The 15,228-nt window shown below is 38.8% G+C and overlaps 1 protein-coding gene across 1 annotated transcript in view; it reads right to left on the bottom strand.

Moving 5' to 3' along the window:
• LOC114660515 (semaphorin-3F-like) overlaps positions 1–15,228 on the bottom strand; it is a 171,631-nt gene that overhangs the window by 93,091 nt on the left and 63,312 nt on the right. The window contains exon 2 of the mRNA XM_028813257.2: positions 8,193–8,321. Within this exon, the coding sequence (XP_028669090.1) occupies positions 8,193–8,321 (129 nt within the window). The remainder of the gene's footprint in view (positions 1–8,192; positions 8,322–15,228) is intronic.

A 15,228-nucleotide genomic window follows, 5' to 3' on the forward strand; every position in this document is an offset into this window, starting at 1 on the left:
TAAATATTGAGAAATAAAAAGTGTGTCAGATAATTTTTTTCAAATTAGAACAACCAAATTTCATTCAGATCAGTCAAAGCATTTCTGAGGTTTTGGGTTATTTAGTTTTTCTATTGTAGGAGGGCTTTTAACCCTTAAATATCAATATATTGATATCTCCTTTCTTAGCAGATTCCTACTGACCTAGATGTGCCACAATGCCAAATTTCAGTCTTTTAACTAAACAATAAATAGTGATTTTGTTTGTTGATGTGCAAGTGAGTGAGTGAAAGGATGAGTCAGTCAATATACATGACGTGTTCTGTCAGGTTAAAACACAAACACATTTAAACCATGTATGTAAGTATAGATGGTTCCACTTACAGACACATATACAAATAAATTCAGGCATACACATGTGAAAGTAGGCATCAACACAAATACACTCTGACATTCACAGATATACACATGGGCTTTAATGAACACTGACTCATACATGTGAACGTGATTTTCCCAGACCATGCAAACCCTCCAAACCAAACATCATTTCTCTGAGGCACATGCATACAAAGGCACAAGGACATGAGTGCAAGTGGACATAAAACAAAGACACATACACACCTGTGAACACACATGCACATAAACTAACACAGTTATTCAGGTGTACAAATACCCATGCAGCCAAACAGGGAAGGGCTCAAATGACAGCTGGAGGCAGTAAACGGATATTGAAAACAGACAGCACTCTGTAATTTACAAAGTCCCGACTGCCTCATATTTCCACCTTGATAAAAAGCTTGTTTTTATTAGACATTGCCTGTTCCTGTCTCAACAACAGAGCACATGATTTGTGGGATCTCCAATTTGGGATTCATCAGCTTAATTTATAGGTGGGTAAACTCATTTTAGAGGCACGTTGGCAGACCTGGAGCTTTTTAAAAACAGAGGAAGCAAACACTTCTGGACAATGAAGGTCTTAACCCTTTTACAAACACTAGGATAGAGGAAAATTTGCCAGTTCCTGTTTTTCTTTATTCCTTTTTGTATTAAGATGACAGCTCATTTTGTGCCCTTTCTGTTTGCGTGACACTAATAAGAAAACATGTTTGAGTGAAAAACGAAACAAACTATCAAAAGACAAAAACGAAACGTGATCGTTTATCTTGACTTCTTTTATGCAACAAGAAAGGCATTTGTGACAGGCACAGCAGACACCCATCATAGACACACTATTATTTGGTAAACTTTGGGCCATTTCTCATTGTACTGTGATAACAAGACAAATACTTGGGTACAGCTGGCCTCCTTTGACCCACTCACTGTAAACAAAGCTCTTACTTTAAGGGTGGCCTCCCACCTGCACCTGAAGCACATCTGGTTTTCATGTTTCCTTTTCTCTAAAGACCATCTTCTCCACCCACTCCTAAGCTCCTGCCACACCCTGGGCTTTCTAACATACACTAATGACTGTAATAAGTGTCATCCGGTCACTATGCTGTGGCATTTCCTAGTCATACTGTTTTTCCCATTCATTAATAAATATACTGACAATACAAACACTCTTGACCTTTGAATAAAAAACAGAATTCCCATCACAGTCCCAAGGCACTTGCTGTTGCTGTTTGATTAATCAATTTTGTTAGTGAGAGGTCAGTCCATATCATTAAATGAACCTGTCATTCAGTTAGATGCCAGCTGCCTTCTGTTGCCGCCTGCAACTACAGAAATTTCGAAGAGCTGTATGATTGTGACTGTTTTACTCTTTATCATGAGCATTTATTAATTTGCATCATTCTTTTTAGCTTTAAAAGAATTAATTTTTTATTAAAATTCAAATCCCTTTCTTCTTTTTGCCACATTTTTAGTGTGTGGCCAATGAACTTTGTCAGATATGTTAACCTACTTCTGTCTGCAAAAATGCACATTTGCTGAATATTCTGGGACAGACAAATATACACTGCTGTACACTAATAACAGGAACAAATCATGCCTGTTGATTTAATAGTCTGATGGTTTGAATGAAGATTAATAGCCAGGTTCTTCATGTGTGACACTGAATAGTCTAGGACAGGCCTGCCAGGTTCCATTGCAGCCCCTCTCCTAATGAAAGGTTAATTCCTGATTGAAACTAAACTTTTGTCTCAGGTTGAATTCTTATTTTTTATTCATTCATCCGGTGTGAAAATGCAGAATTGTTCTACACTACAGTGAGAAATGTAGCAAAACCACATATAGATAAAGTGAAATTTTAGCTCATCAATCTCTGTAAAAATAGTTCATTTGTATTTTGATGTTCTATTGTGTTAAAAGCTCATTTACTTGTGTTCCTGTGCCTGGTTACTGGAAATGAAAACCCTCATTTTTCAAAAGGTATATTATAAGGGCAGAATGCACTTCTGTGAACTAAACTTTTTGTTTGGGCTTACCAATCTGTTGAGAAAAGCAAAGCACAAATGGCAAGATTAATCTCAACTGTCTATCTTTGTTCCGAAATTGACAAATAACAAAGAACATTTAAGTATGAAACAAATTATTCTCTGATTTAGAGACTGGCTCTACAAAATCTGAAGACAATGTTGCTAAGATGTTCTTCATCTTAGGCTCGACATAAATCACTGCTGCCCACCAGTCTGGTTTTTAAGTTATTAATAGGTTTTATCTGGTCACTTGAGTTATTGATATGTTTTATCACTCACCTCAATTTAACGTTTACATCATTAATTGATTTCAGTTTGGGCAGTTAAATTATGTAATACTATGTCTTATTTTGTGTTTATTTCCACCAGCAACCCTCAAAAGTATATCTGTCAATGTTAAAGAGTTTAGTTTTTAGAAGAAACTATCAGGAAAAAAATCTAAATTATTTAGAAAGCTACAACACCAAAAAAATCACGGCCTAATTAGTCCTTGACAGGTGCCTTGTGCTAAAACAGACATGGCAGATAATATGGGCATTGATGGAGAACAGAAATTGAACACAGACACTATTCTATGAAGTAACATTCTGCGTGTTTAAATATAAATATATACAGTATACAGTATATATCATTTGAGTTTGTTCTTGACATTCAACATGCTTCTTCATTCCTTTCAGAATTAACAGAATACCCTAGAATGTCTGTGGAATAATCTAATATGAAGAGTACATTGTACTGTATTATACAAACTGAAAATAAATATTTTCCATTTATAAAAATATCCTTTCCTCCTTCCTCGATTGTGAGGGTCCCACAGCCATTCCTAGCAGCAATTGGGCCAATGGAGAAATCAACATTGGAAAGGATGAAACTATTTTTCAAAGGACACAACCTTCCTCACTCATCTTTCTATTATAAAAAAAATCTAGGGAGACAAGACGTGATCTTCACGTGAAGATCACGGAAGACACTTAAAAAACCCGCGAGACGAAAGAGATTGGCCACGGAGCGTCTCGCGGGAACCTTAAACATGAGACTTTGTGCCAAGAGATTGACCCAGGACCGTCTTGTGGGGACGTAGAACACGAGATTCTTGCAAGACACGCCCTACTTACAACCAATGTCAAATAAGACCACGGGCAGCAAAACACTCAGTAGTGTCAAGGCTTTGAGCACACACAGATCCAGGGCTCTCAATGCATATAAAGCGTATAAGAACAATACATTATGGATGAAACGTCAACGACTAAGCGAAGAAGAAAGAGCAGCACGGAGAAAAGAGACCCAAAAGCGTTGGAGAGAATAAAATGCAAAAAAGAAAAAGAATAATCTAGGTGCAAATTCAGAAAATAAGGAAAGTAATAATAAGCCCTGAACAGGTGGAACTGAAAATAAAGCATGTCCAATCAGGCTCAGAATTAAAAGACAAAGAGTAAAAGACAAAGTAGAACTTCATAAAGACTTTGAAAAACGTTGGCGCTGTACACATGCAGAGCAAGTTAGAGATTATGAAAGCAGTGGAATTCGAAAGGCTCAAAAAAAAACGTTGGCGCGATACAAATGCCTAACTTGCTTCCAGCTCTTAAAACAACGACAGGCAAAACATGCAGCTTGCCAGCAACAGAAACCCAGCAGATGATCCAACCGCTACTCCTTAGCATACGTTCAGCCGCGGACATCTAACCTAGCAGTTGTTGGATTGCTGTTGGCAGACAAGCTTCATGTGCTCCTAGCTCTTAAAACAACGACAAGCAAAACACGCAGCTCGCCAGCAGCAGAAAGCTAGCAGATGATCCAACCGCTTGGGTCTGTAGAGGATAAGTCAGGTGGCATTCCTTCAGGAAAATGAACTGTGAATAGCCAAGGTTACCTTGTATATCACCCTATACACACACAGATATTATTTTTCAATTTTCTGAACCTGTTTATTTCATTATAGACTAATAGGAAGGTGGAGCCAAACTTGGAAGCCAGGCCATCAAATGAAACATTTACTCACATTGGGCTAATTCAATTACTCTAAAATGCCAGTCTTTGAGATGTAGCTACAAACCTGAGGTCCTGACTGCAATGACACGATTGGGATTTAGGACTTATTTAGGATTTATAAATTTGTAGTAGCAGTCCTCTTACAGATTTAATTATTTTTCGCTTTTTTTTTTTAAACAATAAAAACGCAATGGTGGTACTAAGCTTGTCTGCACAGATCTAAATGACCCAGTGCTGCTAGGAATGATAAGAGGTGTTGCTGAGTGGTCATCACATTTAATGTGCATAAAAACAGTGCTGTTAAAACAGTGTAATGGGTTGGATTCAACATTCAACAACATTCTTCTTGTTGAAAATTTCAAAACTTTGAGGGCAGTAGACTAACATGAAAGTATAAACAAATGTTTTTATGACCTCCATTGATGTTCTGTGAATACTTAGTAACTTGAAACTATATACAAAAAGACTACAACTCATTTAATTTGCAGTCAAGCTTGGCTTATCAAACTGTTTGCATAATAAGTTTGATTTTCCTTTTTTACTCTTTGAAAGAAGAGAAAAAGGGAAAGGCATAGTGAAGTTCTATTGGCCTGATATCAACTAATTTGTCAATCTCCCCTGTTTGTGTTTGTCTAGATGAGGGCACTGTTGTGATGGTGTAGACATTACCAAAAAATTAAACAATCTACATTGGGAAGTTTCAGCAGGCTGCAAAGATTACTATTCATTATCATTTAGTTCATTCATTGTAAGAAGAAGTGGGCTTGGAACAGTTTTAGGGCAAGGAAAGCCCAAAACAACAGGACTTTTCCAAAAAGAAAATTCCAATGATTCTTATTTTTTAAATTGCTGTTCAATTCGTTTTTAACAAGAAGTCTTTCTTTTATAGTAAATAAAGTGCAGATGAACCGTGACATCACATGCTGACACTTATGTCTGGCAGTGACATAACATCCTAGCACTGGTTATTGCAACAGAGGAATGCTGCTTACAACACTGGCACACTGTCAGTAAGCAAATGTAACCAAAACAATGTGAAAAATTAATTTGTTATAAAGCACTTAAAAATAATAAAAATAACAACATTGTAACATAAATCAGAAGTCATTACAGATCATAATCATGCATACATTCACACTTACTTGCACTGGGTTAATTTAGAGTTGCCAAATAACCCAAAGCTGATGTCACATTACGTGACTTTCTCTTGTGGAGTTTGTCAGATGTGGCAATCGAATCCACTGTTCTCGTTACTGCACAATGTCAAATCACAGAGAGAGCTGAAAATTACAGTCGATGTCACATTTATTGACTAAGGGCCTCAATTATAAATGGTGTGTTCACACAAAAATGTTGTATTTGCCCAATTTCCACACACACTTCAAGATGTATAAAAACTAAACTTTGCGCAAAGCCACACACATTTTCATGGCAGCCTCACACATTGCATATGTACTTTTCTGAAATAAGATAGTGTTACAACTTAATTTCAATATAATTAGCAGAATGTAAAAACAAGTAATCAGATGCAGCATTTATTTTTTAACCAATTCATTTAATTTGTGGTCGGTATCACATAGTACAGCCCTTATATTCATTACTTCAATGGCCACATCTCTTACAGCACCTATTACTGCACTATGTGACTCCAGAACAGCATCCATCAGCACACAGCCAGATGGTTGCTTGGAGGTTTCCAAGGCAGAGGTGTGTGTGCAGCCAGCACCTGAAGATGTACTGGGTACAGCAGCAGCACCATCATCGCGTTCTCGGCATGGAGGTCAACTTTTGTAATATTGTTTGAAACAGAATAAACAGACGGTGGGCTGTGACTCTCTTTTTAATATCGACTTTGATATCTGACCCCTTCTTTTTTACTTCGACTGCTGTGCGACTTTCTGAACTTGAACTTTCAAGTGTCTCCACCATGCTGTATCATTCCATCAACTTCCTTTTGTTGCTTATACCACTGCTTAGGCCAACAAATAGTATGCTTTTCCTTGCCTCCACTATGCATTTGGTGAAATTCTTCTTTTTTTCCATGTGTTTTTACCATTGTCTTTTAACAAAACACTGAACAGAAGGGGCTAGTTACTGTATATTTATTTGCATATTCAAATATGAAAAAATATGGGAGGAGTCAGGGTGGGGGCTGTAGGTGCATGCACATGTGTTAAATTTCACATTCAGTGGGATTTATAAGTGGGAAGTGCATGGAAGTTAGTGTATGCACAGTTTTATGCTTGTGGATTTTTTTGTGCATACGTACATCTCCAGTTTTGTCCGTATGCTTTAGTGTGAATTCTACTCATGGCGTTATACATGAGGCCCCAAGTGCCAATCTTCCATTGTAGTTGTGCCTGACCCTTTTTCTGACAGCCAATGAACTAGCACTCTATGATGGGTTAACAGCCACAGTGATTTCATCAGCAATCTTGGCCCTTTATTTCTTTTCTACATTTTGTTCGGGTATTTAAAACATGAGACAACAGACAAATGAGCTTCTCTTCTGTTTGTGAGGTCCAAAGCCCCTGTGTTGCCTGATGGAGCCTGCGCTGTAGGATGGGCAAATAGCTGCAGTGAGTTTGGCTGCATTCTATGCTTATTTTTTCATTTTTCCATTCTGTTTTTGTTCATAAAACATGAAACATCAGACAGACAATCTTCTCTTCTATTTGTGAAGTTCAAAACCCACTCACTCCTTTTTTCTCATCATTACATTCTACACATTGCACTTCCAGATGAGCATATATTGATTGCGAGCACTACTATACACACAGCCCACCCCTCTGACTAAAGACAAAATCAATCCTGTTTGATTTAATCATAGCGAGTCTAGTTGGAGTGAGCCACTGGGTATGTCACATTAGGCGATCAGCTTCACGGGAGTGTGCTGCCGACTGCCTGACTCCATTATGTAAATGGAGGATACGAATGAAAATTGCTGGGAAAGTTGCATAATGTGACATAAGCTTAATCTGTTTTTGGAAAATGAAATCCTACAGCATCTGGGAAAAAAATCTAGTTGGATATGGGGAGAACACACAGACTTCTCACAGCAATGATTCAGACCAAGTCCCTAGGAGTTATGAAACAGTAGCACTAACCACTGTACCACCATACCCAAACTGTAATATTGTTGGATTTAGAAAGAGGTGGTGCTTTGTACAGTTTTGCTATTTTTATCCATTTTCATTAACTTTCTGCTTTGAGAAATGAGAGATCATATTGCAGTAGTGTGTTCATGTCAGGAATCTGATCAATCTGCAGTTTACAATGCATTTTTTGTAATAAACATTCTTTCAAATGCTACTAATAAATGAGGTGAAGCAGATCTGAATCCGGTCTTTTTCTTAAAACACATAAAGGTTAACTTATCAAAATAAATAAAGAAAACTTTTTTTAATATGGTTTTCCAGTGACAGTACCTGCATTTTACAGATGTAGCACATCCCTTACTTAACTAGTTTGTGTGAGGGGATGGGATTATGAATTGTACTTTCAGTCCTAGATATTGGTTATCAAAGATTGTTGTTGGAGTGGGTGGGGGGGTAGCTAAAGTCTTTGTTTAACTAAACTGGCTTGGTCATTTTATGATACGTTAATGTGGAGGTGCAGGGAGAATAGCAGTATAATAGGAAAGTGTTACCACATACAAAATCAACTTTGTACCTGAAGTAGGCAGGAGCAGTGTCACACTAAGGAAGTGGAAGGTGGAAATGGCTTTTTAAAAGTAAATCAAAACACAAATACAAAAATATTCACAAAAAAAGGCTTGGAAGTCAGCTGTGGCCAGCCTACTCTTACCTTTATAGGAAAGGTGCACTCGGGGAGCGGACTGCCGGTTCCCAAGGATGCCAGGGAAGCACAACGTCAGCAAGAACATAGGTAGAGCCAATGTCGCCATGGTGACACCAGATTTAGAAAGGCGGGGGCCTGGTTAGAGCAGAAAAAGGAAGAAAGAAGATGAGAAACAGTGGATTAGGACTAATCAGTATACTGATCTTCCTGATGCAACCTGCTGCCTCAGTACACTTATAGCTGCAGTTTACCTTGTTGCATTTTGCGTTCCGCTGTGAAAAGCAGGTGCCAACACAACTCCCATTGACCCATCTGCACAAAACACATGGCAAACAGATAGACGCCCTATGAAACATCCACTGCAGGAAACGCCTCTTTCGACTTGAGTGAGCAGCGTCTGAGAGCACTTGTTACTCTCACAATTACCCAATTGAAACCGAGTGCTGACGAAATGAGTCCCCTGACAGGTAAGCAAGAAGGACTGGGGGACAAACAATGCTGGAAAAACAGTCTGGGTATCCTATACAGACACATTTCCACGGACATTTTTTATACTAGTGAGTCCTCAGAGGAGTATAACTTCCATTCCAGTCTAAGTTGGGACTGTCTTTACATTACACAGAACCCTTTACCGTAAGTACTATTATAAACATACAAGCTATAATGTACAGTAAAACCATCCCCTAAAATTGTAGTACTTGTAGAGGGAAATTAGGGGGTGTAAAAACAGTTCTGCTACCAAGCTAGACCAGGTGTAAACGTATTCTGGGACTGACCTTTTCCTTTTATATAGGGTAGATGCAAATTATTTTATAGGAAAATGGCTTGTTAGGTCCAAATATTTATGAAGTCATCTGAAGCTAATCATTTGTTAACACAAATTCAGTTGATCTGTCTTCAATATGTATATAGACATATCACTTGAAAACAATAACAAGGTGTTATACAAAGCAAACAGGAACACTAAATAGATAAAGGAGCAGAGTCAGAGGTAGATCTGTAAAAAATGGAGATGGGTAGCACATGGAGTGTCCACCCAACCAGACACCTTTTCATTTTTACATGTAGTGTAAGAGTTGAATATCTATCCAACAAGGAACAGCATAGTCCTGTAAGTTTCAATAGTGATGGTACCTAATACACTTCCACGGCACCTGGTGTAAAAACAAGGAATACTGTCCCCTAGTGGCTCATGTTTCTCTACACTGGCATAAGCAACATATCTTCTTCTGCCAGTGTGGCTGTCTTTTCTGGAGGCTATTTGAAGTACATCTTTCTGTCTTGTGTCAGGTTGATGGTTCCCTTACCCCTGAAAACCTCTTGCTGGCTAAGACCCTCTACACAATGAAAACATGGCATAATATTTAAAATGCCAGGATTCAATTGAATAAGTAATGTGCATGATCTCATAGCTGAAGCCAGGGGACAGTGAACACTTAAAGCTTGCTCTCTACCCTAAAGAGCAGGCACTTAGCCCAAGATCACATTTCCACACACAGATATGTTAAGAGAAGGGACCATTTACTACAGCAGCATTCTAACTACAACACTCAAGTCTTTGGTCAGAATCCAAAGTTGGCTGCCAAATGCAGAGATTTGTTGTTAATCCCTAGTCACACGACTTTCATTCACAGTTTAACTGTACATATTATGGAAAGATTGAGTGAGAGATTATCGTCTAAGCCTTGAGGCTCCAATCAAACAAAAATGAGGGGAGAAACGTGCCCGTGGCCACACTGAAAAAGAGAGCTACCCTGGAAAACCAAGGTCATTCTTTGAGCCTCTGTCCAAGCATAATATTTTATAATAAGGCTGTAAAACACATTTTGCCCATTCTATTTTGGGGTACTGGCCAGATTACCGTCTGTAAACTTTGTATGTTATTTCCATTTGAGTTTTCCTATAGGTACTCTGATATTTTTTTCCCGAAATCCCAAAGTAGCGCTTTCCAGTGTCAGTAGAAACTGTAAACCCTTGCAGATGTCAAAGTGTATGTACTGTGTGTCCCTTCCAGTGTTGGTTTCTGCACTTGATCTTACTGGAGCAGTCTCCATCTTCCATGATTCTAAAATGCATTAAATAGATTTGAAAATGGATGATTATGTAGGTTTATAGGGCCATTATTGTAATACGCACAGAGTACAGTAAAGTCATAAATTGCATGTTCTAATGAACATGCATATCAAAGAGAGGTATGGTGCCTCACAGATGTAGTGTATTATATTTGAATCTCATGCCCACTAATTGTGTGGTTTTTGAACCTCATCTATTCCTTTGTTTTTCTCCAGCTACTCCATTTTCTCTCATACACCTTATGGAAAGTCAGCCCCCGGACACAGACAGACAGACACCAGACTGTCCAAAACACACACGTTTCTCTCTCTCGCCTCTACCCCACTCTTCACACGCTCTGTCTCCTTCCTGACAACTCTGGCTCGTCTACTGGAGGGAGGCGGCCCCTTTTATAGTAACCCGGAAGGGCTCCAGGTTCTCTGTCCAACGACACTTCCTGATGTGGCGGAAGTGTCAGATGAGCATCCGGAAGCACTCTGGGCGCCACTGGGATTTCTTCTGGCAGCACTTCCTGGTGTGCCGGAAGTGCTGCCATCCGGGGTTCCAGAAATGTCCAGGCACCCCCTGGCAGTGGCCACGTCCCCCCACAGGGTTGAGCTTCCCAGCTTCATGACCCCCATGCAGTCCAGGGAGGTTGCTCTCTTGCATTCCAGGGTAAGTACTGCCCCATTTTTGGCCCTCTGCTTCTTCCAGCGTCCTAGTGGGGCAATGTCCCCGGACGTCTATCACAACCTCAATAAAATGTTTTATTGTCCTTGCATTACTCAGTATGACTGTGTGCATCAGTGAGCTCTAAGACTGATGTGCATCCTAAAATGTATGTGTTGAGTTTTTTGGTGAATCTGTGTTAGCCCAGTGAAGGTATTTGCCCTTCTGTGGACTATTACCTCAAGTTTGGCCATGTGTCTAAAGTTGCTAGGACAGGCTTCAGCCTCTGCAACCCTGAAGTGCATTAAGAGAGAGAGAGGTTGGGGGCATGCGCTGATAGCACATTGCCACCCCCACCACATGATGAGTCATCTAGATTGGGATCTGAGTGCAGCGGGTAACACCTCAGCACCACAATGGAACAGTGTGAGCTTTTTTATGGTGGCTGGAGTGCCAATCCTACCACAAACCCCCAAGTTTTCCCTGTAGTTTGAGGACCTGCTTGCAGAGCTGGATGCAGATTAACGTCATGCCCAGGACGAAATAATTGGATGTTAAGGGCCTTGCTCAAGGACCCAAATGAGTAGAGTCAGTTTTGGTGTTTATGGGATTCAAACCAGCAACCTTCCAATTGCTGGCACAGAGAAGTGGATTAAGGGTTTTTGAAAATTAATGAGTGGGTCTTTCAAGGTCACATGAAAGATGGAGCTGAGTCAGGCAGAAACAGGTGCAAAACAAAAAACAGTTGTAGATGTAACATTGGTTCACTGGAGAAAATTCAAAATTTCATGAGAAGAGTCACTAATCAATCAGTCTTTAGTCTATGGGAAGAAACAGAGTCCTCGAAAGAAACCTACAAAAAAATGGGAAATTGACAAATTCATATTCAGCAGTATCATAACATGTGATGAGAAATTTATCATTGAGGAGTATCATAACATATCATTGTCTGTTTATAAGTATATATAATATAAACAAAAGATGTAATCTCCACACATTACAAAGAAAACACACTATGGTTGCGGTGATGTCTGAAATGATTTTCTAACAATCATTTTAGTGTATCGCTGATTTAGAACAAGACATGCACTGTCCTTTGATCAGTCTCTAAAATCAAGTTCAAAGCTCAGGTTAAGTGTAACTAAGGCATATGTATAAATACTGTATATACTGTATGTAGATCAATATACTGAATGCTATGCTGAATGTCACTTTGAATCTTTTTTAGTTTTTGATTAAACCTGAATTTTTTTTCAGTACTTTAAGGCAGTCTACTGAAACGCTTGCTACATTTTTAATACATTGTACTAGTAATATGTAACACAGTAATTATAACAGTCTTCTAGAGTTATAAACCCACCCACAATGCTCTTAGGTTCAGATCCTTTAACGGTAATGTGGAGAAAGAGATGCATGTGAAAATTTAGACTACACTCTGATTTACTTCATAAAGCTGACATTCTTATGTTCAGCCTGTAACAGTCTGTCTTTGTCTTCTCCTTGTCCTTTTAATATTCTGTTCTGTTGATTTTAGTGTCTGTTTTTACTAATACACATTTTCACTGCCTAGACTGATATATCTTGCAGTCTGTCCATTCTGTAAAGCAATAAGAACATCTATTTATGCAATATAAAACCTACTTTATTCAGAGAAAATTCACGTGGACCTGAGCATTCCCATTTAGTATTGGGTGCAAGGCTGGTACCTATGCTGAATGAGGTGCCAGTTTGTGATATGGTATAGTCACAAAAATGACTATACTTTTAAATATACGGGGCCATTAAGAAGCACAGATCTCTGGGATGTTGGAGGCCACTTGAAAAACCAACAATTTGGGGGGGAGAGTGTGAAACTCCATACAGACTAAGCCTAGGACTCCAGAACTGTATAGCAATTGCAGCAACTTATGCATAAAGCAATGTGTAATTGGTCTAAATATAAAATCTTTCATATAACGTTTAGGGTGTTAGACTAACTGGCTAATGATCATTGTTACGCAGACAGCATACCAGATGGAAGTGATATCTGTAAGTAAAATATTAAGCTACTTCATTGTATGTGCATTTGTGACTACCCATTCTTGGTTTACCTCTAACTGTGAAAGTGCATACACTATATATAGTAAGTGCAAGGTGAGGAAAATTTTAGAAAGGGATGCAGTGTCGACGGTGTATAAGAGTGTATAAGAGGCATATTGTTGGCAATAGAGAAAGAAGCGACAGACCATGTGATATAGTTGTTACTGTATTATAGCCAATAATTTTTTTATTTGCTATAGCCAAAGAGAGTCAGTTATTTTTCTGCATTGTTTTGCCAACTTTGGGTCATCTATAATTCATTTTTATTAATATATATGACATAATATAACCTCAAACTCATTTAATCCATTTCAGAGACTGCAGCCAATCCTGGCAGCATCCAATAGAAGGCAAAAACTAGCCCTGGGTTCCAGTCCACCACAGGATGTACTCACACGCATATGTGACCAGTTCTCCTAACCTGCATCTCTTTGGGGATGTAGAAGCAATAAATGGGAAGTACTTAGAAAAAAAGCCATGTAGGCACAGGGAGGAACATTCAAACTCCACAAAGACAACAAAAAGTGCAGCATTTGAAGCCGGGATCCTGCATGTTTGAGGTATCAGCACTAACCACTATCCTATCTGTTAATATAAAGTTTTTGTGAATGTAAAATGTTTATGTATTTTGAGGTACAGCAATCATTCTCAAAGTCCTGGGTGTTACCTAAAGAGGATTTGGAAAAAGAGACAAAAAGTTACAAGAAAGTGTTTTTTTTTTTTCCTCTTTTACTTTTTGCATAACATGTGAATGTGATATAATAACACAAAACATAATTTCTGAAAAACATGAAGTGTTAGTATTGGGCCTTAAATCAGTTCATAAATGTAGTTTAATGTTCCTGATGACAAAAAGATTTCTGAAATACTATAGGGCTTCTTTAAGAGAAAAAACGTTAACCTTTACAGATATATTGGACAATGTATAATTAATAATTATTTAATCAATTAATCATGAACTTTTCTTATTTCATGCTCTGAAACTGTCATTAATAATAAATATTAAGTTATGTACATAAAGAACAATGAACTAAATCATTGCATGGTTCACATTTGGTAAGATTTTCTAGATATGGAAATTGAACATTTTCTCATTTAAATGTTTTTAAATTTTGCCATACTGCAGCACCCACCATGTTTATAAATTACATTTATGCTGGGAGGTTCTGCTTGTAAGTCATATTGGATCTGAATGTCTTTGTCCACCATTGGGCTCCTGCTCTTTCTTTATTTTGTCCCAGCTGCTTAAGAAGCTTCCTCTTTTTTTTCCCCAAAGAAGCTACACTGAAAGTATTGTACTAAAAGCCATCCTCCCAAACACCTTGGCTTAGCACTCATTGTTCACCAAGTTCCCGAATATTTACACCTAAAAGTTGAGAAGTGTGCCCATTTTGCTTTCTCTCCTGCCCATGTCCCTGCCCCACAGGCCCCAATCCTGCCATGAGTTCTGGCACACACATACCTGTTGCATGACTTAATGCATCAACCTATTGTTATCAAGTAGTCTCTGGAATGAGCTTGCTACTCTGTTTACAGAGCTGATTGTCCAGGTTCCTGCCAGTCTGAGCTTGACAAAGCTCACAGATCTCATCCCAGCTCCCAGTTTAACAGCTGGAGTCGCTGTGTGGGATTTAGCAGGGGCCTGCTGAGATTCCACCTCGCCTTTTCCTGATCCCCGAAAAACTGCAGGCAGCTGGACACTCAGTGAGGGTAGCCAAAGGCTATTGTCAGAGCCTAAAAAATAGCCCTACAGCAGAATGTGCCCTCCATCACAAAGCAAATTCAGTCGTTGAGGCATTTAGACAAGCCGTATTTTCCACCCAGCCTTGAATGGAAAGAAACCTTGGCAGAACACTTTGTGTAACACGGTAACTAAAATCAACATAATAAAAAGTGACCACCATTCACGCAGGCTTCTTAATACCTGTCTAGCTTTAGTTTATTAACACGGGGAAAGCAGCAAACAACAAAGGAAGAGCTCTGTTCTTGTATTATAATGCGTTTATTGTTCCATCAGGATGGATCAAATCCAATTAGCACCATTCCAATACGTGCATTGGCCAGTGAAAGGTGATGGCTGAGACATACATCTTGCAACTTGCTGAAGTTTGTTGCTCCACACATTTTACTTCTGGTCTTTACTTTACATTTTACTACTTCCCCCACAATCTGAGGATATAAATTTAAAATAATTTCAGACATCCATCCATCCATCCATCCATTTTCCAACCCTCTGAATCCA

This window comes from Erpetoichthys calabaricus, chromosome 11 (assembly GCF_900747795.2).
Source record: "Erpetoichthys calabaricus chromosome 11, fErpCal1.3, whole genome shotgun sequence".
Classification (NCBI taxonomy): domain Eukaryota; kingdom Metazoa; phylum Chordata; class Cladistia; order Polypteriformes; family Polypteridae; genus Erpetoichthys; species Erpetoichthys calabaricus.